This window comes from Phaethon aethereus (assembly GCF_964289735.1).
Source record: "Phaethon aethereus genome assembly, chromosome: 23".
Lineage (NCBI taxonomy): Eukaryota > Metazoa > Chordata > Aves > Phaethontiformes > Phaethontidae > Phaethon > Phaethon aethereus.
Genome location: NC_138599.1, coordinates 6,468,567 through 6,482,326, shown reverse-complemented (window position 1 = coordinate 6,482,326; position 13,760 = coordinate 6,468,567). Strand labels below are relative to the sequence as shown.

Sequence of the window (13,760 nt, the reverse complement as noted above, 5' to 3'; positions counted from 1 at the left end):
CTAATCATCTCAGTAAACAGGATGTTACATTATAACCTGCAAAAATCATTGCAGCCGTCATATTGTATTATTTATTTGTATCTTGTTAAGTATGGTTTTGCATGTTGACAGTGGGCTTTTTAATAGCTGTCTGTTACATTTCTGAAAGTGTCTGGTATTTTCATCTAATGTCAGATGAAGTAAAGGGGTGGGTTCTGATAGATTTGATTAACAGTAGGCCTGAGTTCATCACACCTTCAGACATGTAATTCAAGATGCTAAACTAAAAGCCTATTTCACATTTGGAGCCCAGGCTCCCGGAATAATTTGTGGGTACTTCCAGAAGGTGATTCAGCACACCTGAAATCTGAATTATCCCTGGAGGTGCCTTTCTCTGCTGACTGTAAGGGAAACCTTCATGCATAATTTAGACTCATGTGAGATTTAGGTAGACAGTGGTGCTCAGCATTTTCTATTAATCTCTAAGGTTTCTCTTGGTATGCACCTGAGGCATCAAAAAGCTCCAGTCCCTCTTGAAAATATACGTTAATGTATCTTTACTTTGCTTCTAGTTGTGATCTCAAGCGAATTCTGGGTGTAAAAAAAACCTGAGGACCAAAAAAAAAAAAAATCCCACACAACTGTAACAAGGTTTACCTATTTCATGACTTCCAGACCGTGCTCATCCCTGTATTTTCTGAGGTTCCAGAAGTGCATTAAGCAAAGTGACTGGCAGCTGGTTCATGTTTGAAGAGACCGTGTATTATGAATCTGTATTTAACATCCAGTTCAATGCAGCATTATATTTAGCAAATGGGTGTTGTGGGAGAAGTGTTGAAGCCTTTCAAAGTGTTTCCCAAAACAAAAGTAGGAGGAAAGACATGGCCCTAGCAAAAAGCTTTCCTAATGTAGGATCAGCCTGTCTCCAGCCCTGTACCAGCATGGGGCAAGGTTTGTCAGTGTACCATTAATATTTGCAATGTTTGTTGTCCTGGTCTGTCATAATGGCTCAGGCAGTAAAATGAAATGGCTTTTGTCTCAGCTGTTTTCTTCTTATCTTAAACTTTATTTCTTTGTTCTCCTGCAGCCCAGCCATGGCCGGAGATTCTAGGATCTTCATGAACCAGGACATGGACATCGGAGTTACATCCAGAGAGCCTAAGAAGATTCCCAAACAGGCCCGGGATGATGCCCCCATTGCCACTGACCGAACCCGCCTCATATCAGCAGAAGGTAAGAAGCCACGTCAGCGTTACATGGAGAAAAGTGGCAAATGCAATGTGCACCATGGAAATGTCCAAGAAACCTATCGATACCTTAGTGACCTCTTCACTACACTGGTGGACCTCAAGTGGCGTTTTAATCTTCTTGTCTTCACTATGGTCTATACCATCACTTGGTTGTTTTTTGGGTTCATATGGTGGCTCATTGCCTATATCCGCGGAGACCTGGACCATCTTGAAGATGAGAACTGGATCCCCTGTGTTGAAAATCTCAGTGGATTTGTTTCCGCATTTCTGTTTTCTATCGAGACTGAGACAACAATTGGGTATGGCTACAGGGTCATAACAGAGAAGTGCCCAGAGGGTATTGTACTGCTCCTGATCCAGGCTATTCTGGGCTCCATTGTCAATGCATTCATGGTGGGATGCATGTTTGTCAAGATCAGCCAACCAAAGAAGCGGGCTGAAACCCTCATGTTTTCTAACAACGCAGTTATTTCCATGAGGGATGAGAAGCTGTGTCTCATGTTCCGGGTTGGAGACCTCCGCAATTCCCACATTGTCGAAGCTTCCATTAGAGCCAAACTGATTAAGTCCAAACAGACCAAAGAAGGAGAGTTCATTCCCTTGAACCAAACGGACATCAACGTGGGATTTGACACTGGAGACGACAGATTGTTCCTGGTGTCACCTCTTATCATCTCGCATGAAATCAATGAGAAAAGTCCCTTCTGGGAGATGTCCCGCACCCAACTGGAGAAGGAAGAGTTTGAAATTGTGGTCATCCTGGAAGGAATGGTGGAAGCAACAGGTAAGGACTTGTCAAAAATCAGTCACAATTTTGAGGGGGGGAAGGGGAAAAATGGAGTGCAGTTTGGCATTAAGATCTTCCTGTCAATGTCACCTGGACTGAGAATATATTGGGATTTGTCCTAGAAGTGGCTGATTCAGGTGGGATATTGTAGTCTGAGATAACTAGCAACTAAAAGGTAGGTCCTTTAGCTCATGTAGTGTCCCACACTCTTTTTATAAGTCCAGGATTCAGATGAAGGGGTTAGTAAAGGAGTTGTCCGTAATCACTTAGAACTTATCCATGGAAAAAAGGGAATGGACTAAAGGACTTCATGAGGTCTCTTGTGGTCGTGTTTCCTGTGATCAAAATTCATGGCGCAAATCTTTTTCCATTTCTCCTCTGTATTAAAAATTGGCTGTAACTGTGCTATTTTAGGTATTGCTGTAGCGTTGCTTTTTAATGGAGGCTATGAAGGAAGTGCCCAAGTATTATTATATCCCGTAAAACAGCATGTGCCGAAACTGAATGGCTTGCATGTGATGCAGGACATATATTTTCAAAAGGAGCTCAAAGAGGAAAAATACAGAAACTGCTTTGGTGACTCTTGGAACCCAGCAGCTGTTTAACAGCATAAAACAATGCTGTGTAATGGGTAGATTAGGAGATATACTCAGCTGACTCCCGGTTTCCTCCTATGGGTGTATTTGTGGCAGGCGATGAAAGAAGCCTATGTCCATATATAATAAATGTGGAAAAGTTGTGTGTGCCTCAGCTTTCCAAAGTGTAGAAAAGGGAGGTGGCAATGTGCCTCTCAAGCTGAACGAACGGATGGCCACAAAGGCTTCCACGCTCCTTTCCACAGGTGGGATGCAGTGTATCTCCCAGGGGTCTGGCTAGTGAGGAGGATGCTTTTACTCTGGAGTCTCACCTGAAAGACATGGCACCATGGGGTCATTTTACCACTTGAGCTAATTCATTTATTCTAGGCTTTGAGGGGGAGCTGGCAGGCTCTGTCTGCTGTGCTTCTAGCACAGCAAGTGTGCTTAAGCACCCTGAGATGCTGACGCTCCCTTGAGGCAGGCTTTCTGAGCCTGGGGTTGGTGGCAAGCCTTGGTCGAATCCGAGAAATGGGGCTACCGGCAGCACTGCGGAGAGAATTGCTATCTAGAGATGTGGAAACAGAAAGAGTCAGAGATGCAAAAAAGCTTTTATAAGTTTATAGTTTTGTACTTTGGTGTTCAAGGGTTTTAGTTACGAGATGGCACTGTGAACACAAGTTTTTTCCATTGGTGGTGTTTGGATTTTTTTCCGTCTTGATGAGGCATGGGTTCTCTCTGAAACACTAGCAAGGATTTTTGGCTTGATATGAGTGGTATCAGCACCCCATGTCATAGATTCTGGCCCTTGCTTACTATTAATATTGTCCCCTCCTTAAGATTGTCCTTGTTAGTCTTCTAACAGCCAGGTATAAAGGGAAATAGTCTCTCAAATTCCTGCATCCAAGACCTTTGCTCTTAAAGACAGCTCTCTAGAGAGCTAATTCAACTTCCCAGTATCTCCCTTTAGTCATCAGGTGGATAGCAATAGCTGACTTTTCCAAACAGAGCTAACGGGAGGTTATGTATAGATTACACTGTACCTAGGGTGGACTACTGTATTGTAGAAGTGGAATTCATTTGGCATTACTAGGCAAATATTCCTTCCCAGCACAGTATTGTAGAGATGTGGCAAAAGAAGGGGTGGGTGGAAAAGACTATCAAAGGCAAAGATTTGTAATGGAAGCTTATTTTGTAGCCTAAACATTCAGTAGATACTAGAACCTCCTAATCTGAGCATGGAATGTAGTTCCTTGTTTGTCTAAAGCCTCTTTCCTCATCACACAGTGACACTATCAAATTCTCTTTGAACAGCTACTGCATTGCCTTCCTCTTATGAAAGCACAGCCTCTACTTAGATGTGTGTGAGAGGAAGTCATTATCAATAACAACCTCAAAATGAAAAGCATGGCATTGGAATAATATTGCTTTACAAATGGGGTCCTCTCCCAGAGGGATTGTACAGGGCAGCGTGTAATGATATTAAGAAGCATACATCTGTGGAAATGAATTATTCTGGTCTGAGAAGACAGGCTGTGAAATTCCAAAATTGGAGCTCAGAGAGCCAGTTTACATTGAACTTAGAGCAGGGTGGACGTCAGATGATGCCGTTATCTGATTCAGAGGCCCGAGATGGTTTTCTGAATGACATATGGTAACTGGCGGGGTGTGATATTTTGCTATAACAAAAGTGCCTTGCAGAAGCACAGTGTTTGTGCTTTCCTGCTTTGTCCTCACACTTTGTACTGTTGATAAAGCAGTTTGGGGGATATTAATCCCTAACTCCATACCTTAAAATTTGCTCCAAGCTAATTCTTCAAGTTCTTTCCTTCCTATCGTATTGTTCAAGCCCCATCTGCTTTCAGGAATGGTATAATCTACTTTCAGTGTGACTTCTATTAAAGCATGACACTGTTACAGCCTGGTCAGGTCCAGGGCAGTATAAAAATGCGACGGGCCATTTGTTCCCTTAGCAAGCCCTATGAAAAATTAGGACCCACCATCACAGTGTTCAGAGGTACAGCTGGCCAGCATACACAGCTCTGTTCGTGGGGCACAAGAGGCAAGCGAGTCCTGTGTGCTGTCTCCGAGGTGGCTCAGCTCTGCAGTTCTTGGCAGGTGGAAAAATTAATGGAAACTCATTCAGACTTTGAAAACAGAAAATCATTACCATGAATGCATCCTGCGGTGGTGGGGAAAAGACAGCTATATTTTTTCTTAAGGTATTTTGAAAGCAGGTCAAAATGGTGATTGTCAATGTACAAATGACTAAAGAAATGTAAGTGCAATGTCTTGACTAAAAGTGTGAATATTTTTCACTGAAACATTTGGGACAGCAGTTTTATAACTATGACCAATAGCTTTAACCAGCCACACACACATTACAAATGTAATGTATTGTCTCCTCTCAAACAAGTAACTCTTCTCACTGACATTTCAGTTTAATTCTGATCCAGTGGAAGGCAAAGGTGGTAAATGGTTTCAAATACAAAGTCTAGAATTCTGAAGAGTTGAAACATTCAAGTAATTGGTTTTTTTTACAAAATGAAACAATGTGGTTTAAAACAATGTTTTTGTTTTCAAGTTGTCTTGAATTTCCTAAACACTACAAGTTGCTTTATTTACAAAGTGAAACGTTGCGGTTTAAAACCATGTATTTGTTTTCAAGTTGACTTGAAGTTTTAAAAGGATAAATAACACCACACTGAAGAATAGCAACACCCAGGCAACTTACCAGCCAGCCTAAAATGCAATGTTTTTATTTTGCCAAAAGAGAAAATAAACATTGTATTATTACAGTGAAAGCTCTCCAGGGACCCACAGCTATTCTACTAACTAACCCATGAAGCTGGCTGAGGCAGAAAGCCACTGACAGAGGTCTTTCCAATCAGCAGTTGAGTGTAGTTGAAGCACTGTGACTCCATGTGAGGTTAAAAAATGCCAAAGGGGAGACTAAGTTTCTGGGCAGACCTGTTATGATGACTGCTGAGTGAAATGCCGACTGTAAAGATGAAATCAATATAGATGACAAGTGTTCTGACTTCTAGTGCTGCTTCGTGGGCATCTTGAAAGCAGCAGCATCACTCACAGTGCCTACTTAATGAATTGGTCACAGAGATTACTTTAGGGAATTAATTCTCTTTTGCCTTATCTGAAAGGGACACTTGTCAAGATCAGCTGGCCCAAATTTGACCTGCAATAAAAGAGAAGAAAGTGAATGTGGAAAATCTGTTTGCAAAGTGAATACATTTTTGCTTTCACACAGTGGCAACAAAAATTAGAGCCATGTTGACAGAATAGGCCTAGGCTGTTGCTGGCCAAACCTCTTGCCCTTGCCCTCCTGATCCTGAATCGAACACAGTGTGTAAAGCAAGGCTGCTGGAATGGAGAAGAGCAGTGGAGAGCCGGCGCCCCCCTTCCATGTGCGTGCAGAGCCAGCTGGGTTCTGGTGAAGAGCTAAAGTCACTAAATGAAGTTTTAGTAAACTCTTAGGAAAAGGTAGGCACATGTATTTCTGGTTTAGAGTCTGTGTGATAAAAAGTGTTTTAATGATTAGAAGTAATTTACCTCATCCTGCCCCTGTGACAGTATAGGCAAACACCAGCTGCTTTGAACCTCAATTTATCCACCTTTGCAGAGGACACAGTAAAATTTCCTGGCTGTAAATATAGGACAAAAAGTAGTCACAACATAAGACCTCCTGAAATTAATCATGATTTTTATGGGAGAACAAAGGAAGGGTGAAATTACTAAATGGAGTTTTTGTCCATTTATCATCTGGTTTGCATTGTCTTGTTTTGTTTTGCATTTTGCATATAAATAAGTATTCTTTTCTGTAAAAAGGACCTTGCAGAACTGTTACAGAAACTGTTTATATAATTACAGGGAAGAGAGAGACATCTCAAGTCATTCTTTTGATGAGCTGAATTCTCCAGAGGTAGGCATTGGCAGGCTAGGCAACTAGGTGCCTTTGCAGTCACTATAAATACCTTTGTAGGGGCTTAAAATTAAACGGTGTGAGCCTCAGGTTCTGCCTGGTGGCAACTGAATGGCAATTGAATCAAAGATCTTTAAATCGTAAGGTCTTTTTTTTTTTTCCCCCCTTCCATTTCCAGTACTTACGAGCTTTTGCATGCCTGGAGAGCATTCAGATAAATTAAAATCCTATTACTCTCCTCTGGCATAAAAATCAAAATGAATCAAGACCAGACATGTCCTCCTCTAAAGGAGACAAGCACAAATAATTGGAGGACCATGCTCCCACCTTCTGATATTCCTTTTCAAGTTGGAGGAATATTGACTTTTTGGAGGTTACGGTGTTCTTTGGTCTAATTAATGCAAAAGGACTAATAAATTTTGTAACTGTCCAAATGCTGATGCTAATCTAAAGACACGTATTGCTTAATTAGAGTGATAGAACTTAAAATTTTTATAACTACTCCTTGCCATCCTAACTTAGATCAGTCTGTCACTATACCTCTGAGTCCATCAATTCTTTCTCTGTACTCTTGTAGTGTAGGTGGAGCTCAGCTCCAGGAGCAGAGTATGTATTATGCAGCTTTAACGTATCCAGTACAAGGGGAAAAGTCACCCTGCATAAAATAGTGTATGAAAACAAGGACAGAGAAGTGAAATCACTTCCAGCAATATCTGTGTCTGAACTGCAGAGAGAGCCTAGCAAATACGGCTAACATACAGTCAGCATCCACATGACATTTTGCCAGCAGATAATCACTGAGCTCTGTGGCATTTAAATGAGGAGAGTTAATTTTAGGCTGATGAAAAATGTCTTGACAGCCCCAGGGGCTGGGATATCTCTACCCACTGAGAAAGTTCAGGCCGTGTGGCAGTACTGAAAGATTCAACTATACTGCTGATGTGATCAAACTGAAGACTCTGGCAATTTCTTGGGTTGGTATATCATGCTTTGCGGTCCCCTTGCCCTCTGCCGGTACACTGCCAGTGAAGGTATTGGCTGTGACAGTATGTTTGATGAAAATATCCATCCTCCAACAGTTGGAGAGAGCCTGCTGGTTCATCTCTGGATAACCAAACAGCTGCAAATGCAGTTAGATTTGGCCTGTGTTAACAAAGTTTGATTTTAACTGGTAACCTAAGGGTATACAAGACCTGGAAATGGGGAGCAATCGCCACTTTTCCTAGCAGTGTGGCAGAGCCAGAAGCGCCTGCTCCAGTTGCATAATCAGTGGCACTGCAAGCAGTGAAACGTTCTGAAATCTGCAACTCCCATTGAGCACGCTGCAGAAAAAACAGGCTCCTTACTGAGTGAGCCATCAAATAACTGCTTTTTGTCAGCACGTATAAACATTCCTTTGTCTTTGATAAAATGTAAGCTGCTTGATCCCAACTGATTTTGATGACAGAAAAGTGCCCTATTGGTAGAGTTCCCTGACACCTATTTTACACACCAGTCTTTCCTCGGTGACTCTCTCTGTTCTGGAAGGTAATGAAACACCTGGTTTAATACACATACCAATATATTTTGCATCTTTTCATCTACTGGAAACCAGAAACAAGCCATTTAGGAAGGCATCTATGGCTGCCTTAAACAGGAACATGCCCAAACTCTGTTATTGATCTGGTGATATAGTGACTCCAGCCAACAGACAAAAAATCCACTTCTTAGGATTCTGCTATAATGAAATTATTGTTAAAACTCTATGAAATGTTTATTGCAGAACTTGAAACCAGGAGACAGTCCTCTGGTCTCCAGCTTTCTAAAAAGCCTGGAACTGGTTCCAGCTTTATTGAAAATTTGGTGCATCTGCTTATAGCTTTGTACGAACTTTCTTCTGGTTTCAATTAAAATTGAGTTTTGTTTGCGACTGAAAGCTAAGCTGCTGAATTAAGAGATGAGAAAACTGTAACTAAAACTTGAAAGCTGAAGATTTCACATATAATTTCACATTTTCCACAACTGACAGATTGTACAAATTTATATTAAACTTACTTTTTCATTTTTTAAACCAGATTGTTCAGGAGAAAGTTAAACTTCTAATGGTCTTACTCTCCAGAAAATATGATACACTTGAAAATTATAAATCTCAATTACTTTATTTTTAAATAAGTTTTGAAGCACATCTACTTAGACTGACAAAGGCGAAATGAGGGTATCCTTTTGGCATGAAGCTTATTTAAATGAAACACCCAAGACACCAAATACCACTTCTCTATAACCATACCAAACATCTGTACCGTTTAAACCCAAGATGTGTAGTTATATCTACTTTAAGCCTTTATCAGGTCCATAAATACTACAGTTATTTTTGCAAGGAAGCCTGAGAGTTGAAATCTCCCTCAAATTTCTTGGGCTCCCTGAAATGTCAGTGCTTCAGGCAGCTGCAGTAGGGTTGCACAAGACAGTGCTACTGTGCTGAGGTAGAACAGCAGCGGCAAAGCTGCTGTGGTTCTTGATGGGTATGAGCATGCGACATAACAATTCACTACACCCGAGATGTCCCACAGACTTGGATAAGCAAGGCCTATGCAATGAGACCGCTGATGTTTGCAGAGAGCCCACAGCCACATATGCAAGATCTTCAGTGAATTACTCCGCCCCACTGCGAGCTGAAACTTCGCTATTCAGAGCACAGAGGGCACAGCGCACATTGTACGCAAATGGAAAGTGGCTGCATCCACGTGCTCTTAATAAAAGTAAGGTTTATTGTTTCCACACCTCTTCTGTCATCTTTTTGCAGTTACTGAAGCAATAATTAGCTAGGGACATTACAGATGCATTAATTAACCAGGCTGGAGAGCACAGGGCAACGTGCAAAGCAGGCACTTAATGGAATTTGAAGCAAAGACAATGCTGCTGTTTACTGGGTAACGTAGGAGTTGCCAAGCAGTATGTCCCCACGCAATTAAAACACCACTGCACATGTGCTAAAAAGGAATATTTGAATGGGATTATGGAGCAATTACAAGTTGTCTTATTGCGCTGGCTCTGTGTACCCCTGGGGTTATTGAAAGCAGCTACTGCAGGAAGCTGGCGGTGTGCAGTATTTGGTTGCTGAAAGCTTTCTATTGTTCCTTGCTTAATTGAATACTTACAGCAGGAGATAACTATGACTGTGTCTCTGGAGTTGAGGCTCACTGTGTCAGGTACTCCCCCCAGAGAAGGAGCTATTTCAGGCCTTGGTTGTAAGGCAGGAGTTCCCTTAGGATGCCCCAGGCTCCCACATTTAGCAGGGACACCCCATCTTGGTGTGGAAGCCTTGGGGACTTCTACATGATACCTTTATGCAGCACTTGGTAGGCCATGATAAGAATCATCTGGTTCATTTACGGGACCTAATCCTGTGAGCCTGAGTGGTCTCCTCTCCTGCGCTCTTTGCTGAGCTTTGAAAGCGCTCAGAGCTTGGAGGGGACACGTGAAGGCCTTTGTGATTTCTCATGCAAAACCAGCTCAGTCTAAAGGAAAAAGGGCTCGTTTATTTTAACTGTCTCTTTACCATACACACACATGCTGCTGGTTATCTAACATTCTGGCCTCCCAGTGTGAGGGAGCAGCAGCAAACGGGATTAGCCCTGCCGCCCTGACCCTCAAAACAAGCCCTTGCCCAGGGAGGCCAACGGTATGGTTAAGTGTCAGTGACAGAGCGCTCCTGAGAAAAACTAGCAGGACTCCACGAGCTGCCTGCGCATTGAGCTGCTCTATGCTAGCTGAGCAACCCGCTCGAGTTGGAAGATGACCCTGCTTACTGCGGGGGGGTGGACTAGATGGCCTTTAAAGGTCCCTTCTAACACTGTGATTCTATAAGGGACCGAAGATTAACCAGTCTTCACCTCGAGGACCGAGGAGTCCAGGGCAGGTGATGCTGCACATTGTAGTGTCACCTGAAGCATACAGGCAGGAGTGGTCTCTGTGCTGTTTTTTACTTTTAAAGCAAAAGCTGATAGTTTCCTGAAAATATGCTGTACCTCAATAGAGCTTCTCCTTAAGGCAAAAACACCTGGGGTAATTTTCTTCTTCCATTATTGTATTTTTCATAGCAGCCTCTGCACTTCCTGGTTCCTTCTGGTCCAGGAAGCAGGCACGCTAGAACGCTGTGACTAACTCTGTACTTGTTGTTCCTTCCCAGAAGCAAATACTCCTGTAGATCTTCTTGGGGGGAAAAATTGGCTTTTCACTCTCTGAAACAGAACTGGAAATTTCTCAAAGTGTTGCATGTGTCACTGGACATGTGCATTCCATGTAATACACGGAATTCAATATGCTTATGAGCTTGACCGTGTGACGTTGTGGGTTTTGGTTCTGCCAACCCAATACAGTTGGATTGAACCCTCCAGAGATATTTAAAAGCCAGCTTGCCATATAAATCACTAAGGGTTGTGGCCCCCTCCACCTTTTGGCTATACAATTTGGTGTCTTAACCTAAGTAGAGGAGGGAGTTGCTGATCCTGCTGTAGATGAAGAGGGCTGGAGTGCAGGGCAGTGCTTCATTCTGTTTCAGGGCTGTGTGGGTCAGGATTTGAGCTTCCTTGGCAGGGTTGGATGTCATTCTAGCACGATTCACCAGATGTACTGTTAGTCAGTATTGGCCACACAAGCAACACCTCAGCAGAGCGATGTGAGGACAGAGGGAAGCTGCTTAGTGGTACCAGACTTCAAACCTGTAAGCACAAGGTTCAGGAAACAGCCTGAAGATGCGGCGATGAATCCATCCCTTTTCCTTTGAGTGCTCAGCTTTTTCATGATAGAGGCTTTTGTCAGGCTTATTAAGCGAGGACCTTTTCTGTGTCCCAGAGCAATCAGGTATGGAGATAACATGGAAGTGCTTTTAAATGAAAGAAGTGGTTGGGTGAGCACATAAGGAGGCTTTGCATTTAACATCCCTCTGTTTCTACCCAGGGATGACTTGCCAGGCTCGCAGCTCCTACATGGACACCGAGGTGCTGTGGGGACATCGCTTCACTCCTGTCCTCACCCTGGAGAAGGATTTTTACGAAGTCGACTATAACAGCTTCCACAGCACTTACGAGACCAACACGCCTGTGTGCTGTGCCAAAGAGCTGGCCGAGTCTCGCCGGGAAGGCCAGCTCCTCAGCCACCTCTCCAGTGCCACCCTCCTGAGCGGAGGCAGAGAAGCAGAGACGACAAAACGGGAAGAAGAGGAAGAAGACAGGGAGCCAGCAGGGTCGAATGGAGCCAATGGGACAGCAGGAGAGGTGCAAGAAGAGATACCTGTATAACACATGAACTGCTAGACAGCAGATACCCACTTACTCTTACTGGGAGGCTGTGGCCTGGCGAGTCAGGAATTAACTGGGAGTTAGAGAGCTGAGATTTATGTCCAGATCTCTGCTGCCTGCTGCTTGATCCTGGCGAGTCACTGCACAGCACTGTGCCTCCTCCACAGTTTCCCTCCCCTTTTATCTGTACAGTGAGGTTCTGAGGTTTGCACTTGTTTGCAAAGCATTTTGATCTCTATGGACAAAGCTCACTAAATATGATCACTGTTAAAATTGAAATTTCCACCACTGGTTGTTTCAAAAGATGTTTATTGGTCATTCAGAACTCTTCCCCCTCAAGAGGGTATTTAAAAAGTAAAGGTCCAGAATGTCCCATCTCAGTATGAAGAACGTGGTTTCATACCTTCACTTAATTTGTGAGTCAATGTATTGTAGACATTATTACTGCTAAAATAAAAGAGTAAAAAAACCAAACTCTCTGGGATGTAGTGAAGTGTTTTGCCTTCATGATTTTTAGGAATAGATTTTAGCATTTTCCTCCAGGATCACAGTCATTGTGATTTACTTCCTGCAAAATGTCTGATATTAGATATTAACAGGACAACTTTCCCTGCAAACCTTTAGCATGTTTATCCAATGTTTTTGACTGTCTTCTCAAACTGAATTGCTATCGTTGTGTACTCTTTTCATGGAATCTCTGACACATTTCATAGGCTATCCATGATCAGAGAAGGTTTAGATCTTGCCCCAGTGAAGTTTTTTTTCTGGCTTGGATGTCCCAGTTTCAGTTCCGGTTGATGATTTTAAAACAAAGTAAGTAGCCATCTGGGAGTTTGAAATGTTTTGGAATTTCAGACAGAGTCTCTGGAGTGGGTAGACTGGCTAAGTAACAGTTTGCAAAATTCTCTGCTCTTCTGTAAAGCACATATTTAAAATAAAGGTTTAGATCCTGGTGTTCCTATGGCTAATGGGAACATGCACTGACATAACTGACGCCATCTGCTTAGGCTAGTGCAAGCACGTTAGTTGGTGTCCAAAACCAGGATCAGTTCCCCACTCCGTCAATGGCAAGCAATAACCTCTCTTTGGAGGTCTAACGCTAACCTGCCAGTATCTTCCTGAAATGTTTTTGGCATGCTTTGGGCTGCAGCTCAATTAAGATTGCTATTCCACTGAAGCACAAAATTGAGTTAACAATTTTAGTCTTTACAAAGAGGTAGGCATAGGACTATACTTCCCCAAAGAATATTGTCATGTCCAGAAAAGGGGTGAAGAAAACTAGTCTACAAGATGAAAAATTTGTAGAAATTTGAGCAACACAGAAAAAAAATGGGCTTGTTGGAGAAAATCTCTTTCTTTACCCCCCAAAATTTGGTGGAAAAAATAAGATACCTGCAGAATTACTTCTTTATCAAAAAGGAATGAAGAATATATAATATGCAAGAGTTATTTTCCATATAGGAAGGACTCTGTGTATATCTATGAAATAAATACATGTATATTATAAATATATATTATGTATACAATAAACGTACATTGTAGTAGGGTTGGACTGAGCTGGACACTAGAGATTTTTAATTTGATTTTGCATAAGAGACAAGATGAACTGGAAATAGAAAGCAATGGTGTTATTGACATGTAAACAGAGAGGAGAATACTATCTATAGAGGTCAGAGATCCTATTTAATCAGAGACCTAATGTTATAATGTAGATAAAAGAGAAATTTGTATTTCTTTCTGAGAGGGGTGGAAAAGAAAACATGGCATGACTCTGTGGTACTTAATACCATGGTAAGAGCCAACAGTCAGCTTGGCCTCCAGGATATAGGAATTACCATTATGTTATACAGTAAGTTTCAAAGCGAAGTAACTTTATTGGAAATGCTCATCAGTTCTGGAAAGCATCTTGCAGACTTGGAGAGGGTAGTATTTTTCAAAAAGGTCTCATTTTAG

The 13,760-nt window shown here is 42.3% G+C and overlaps 1 protein-coding gene across 1 annotated transcript; it reads left to right on the top strand.

The window, feature by feature from the left end:
• Positions 1-212: 212 nt before the first annotated feature.
• On the top strand, positions 213-11,807 carry KCNJ5 (potassium inwardly rectifying channel subfamily J member 5; the record flags this gene model as incomplete). Its single annotated transcript, XM_082009864.1, has 2 exons — positions 213-2,013; positions 11,467-11,807. The coding sequence occupies exons 1-2, from the start codon at positions 1,074-1,076 to the stop codon at positions 11,805-11,807; spliced, it is 1,281 nt and encodes a 426-aa protein (XP_081865990.1). The 5' UTR covers positions 213-1,073.
• Positions 11,808-13,760: the final 1,953 nt, after the last annotated feature.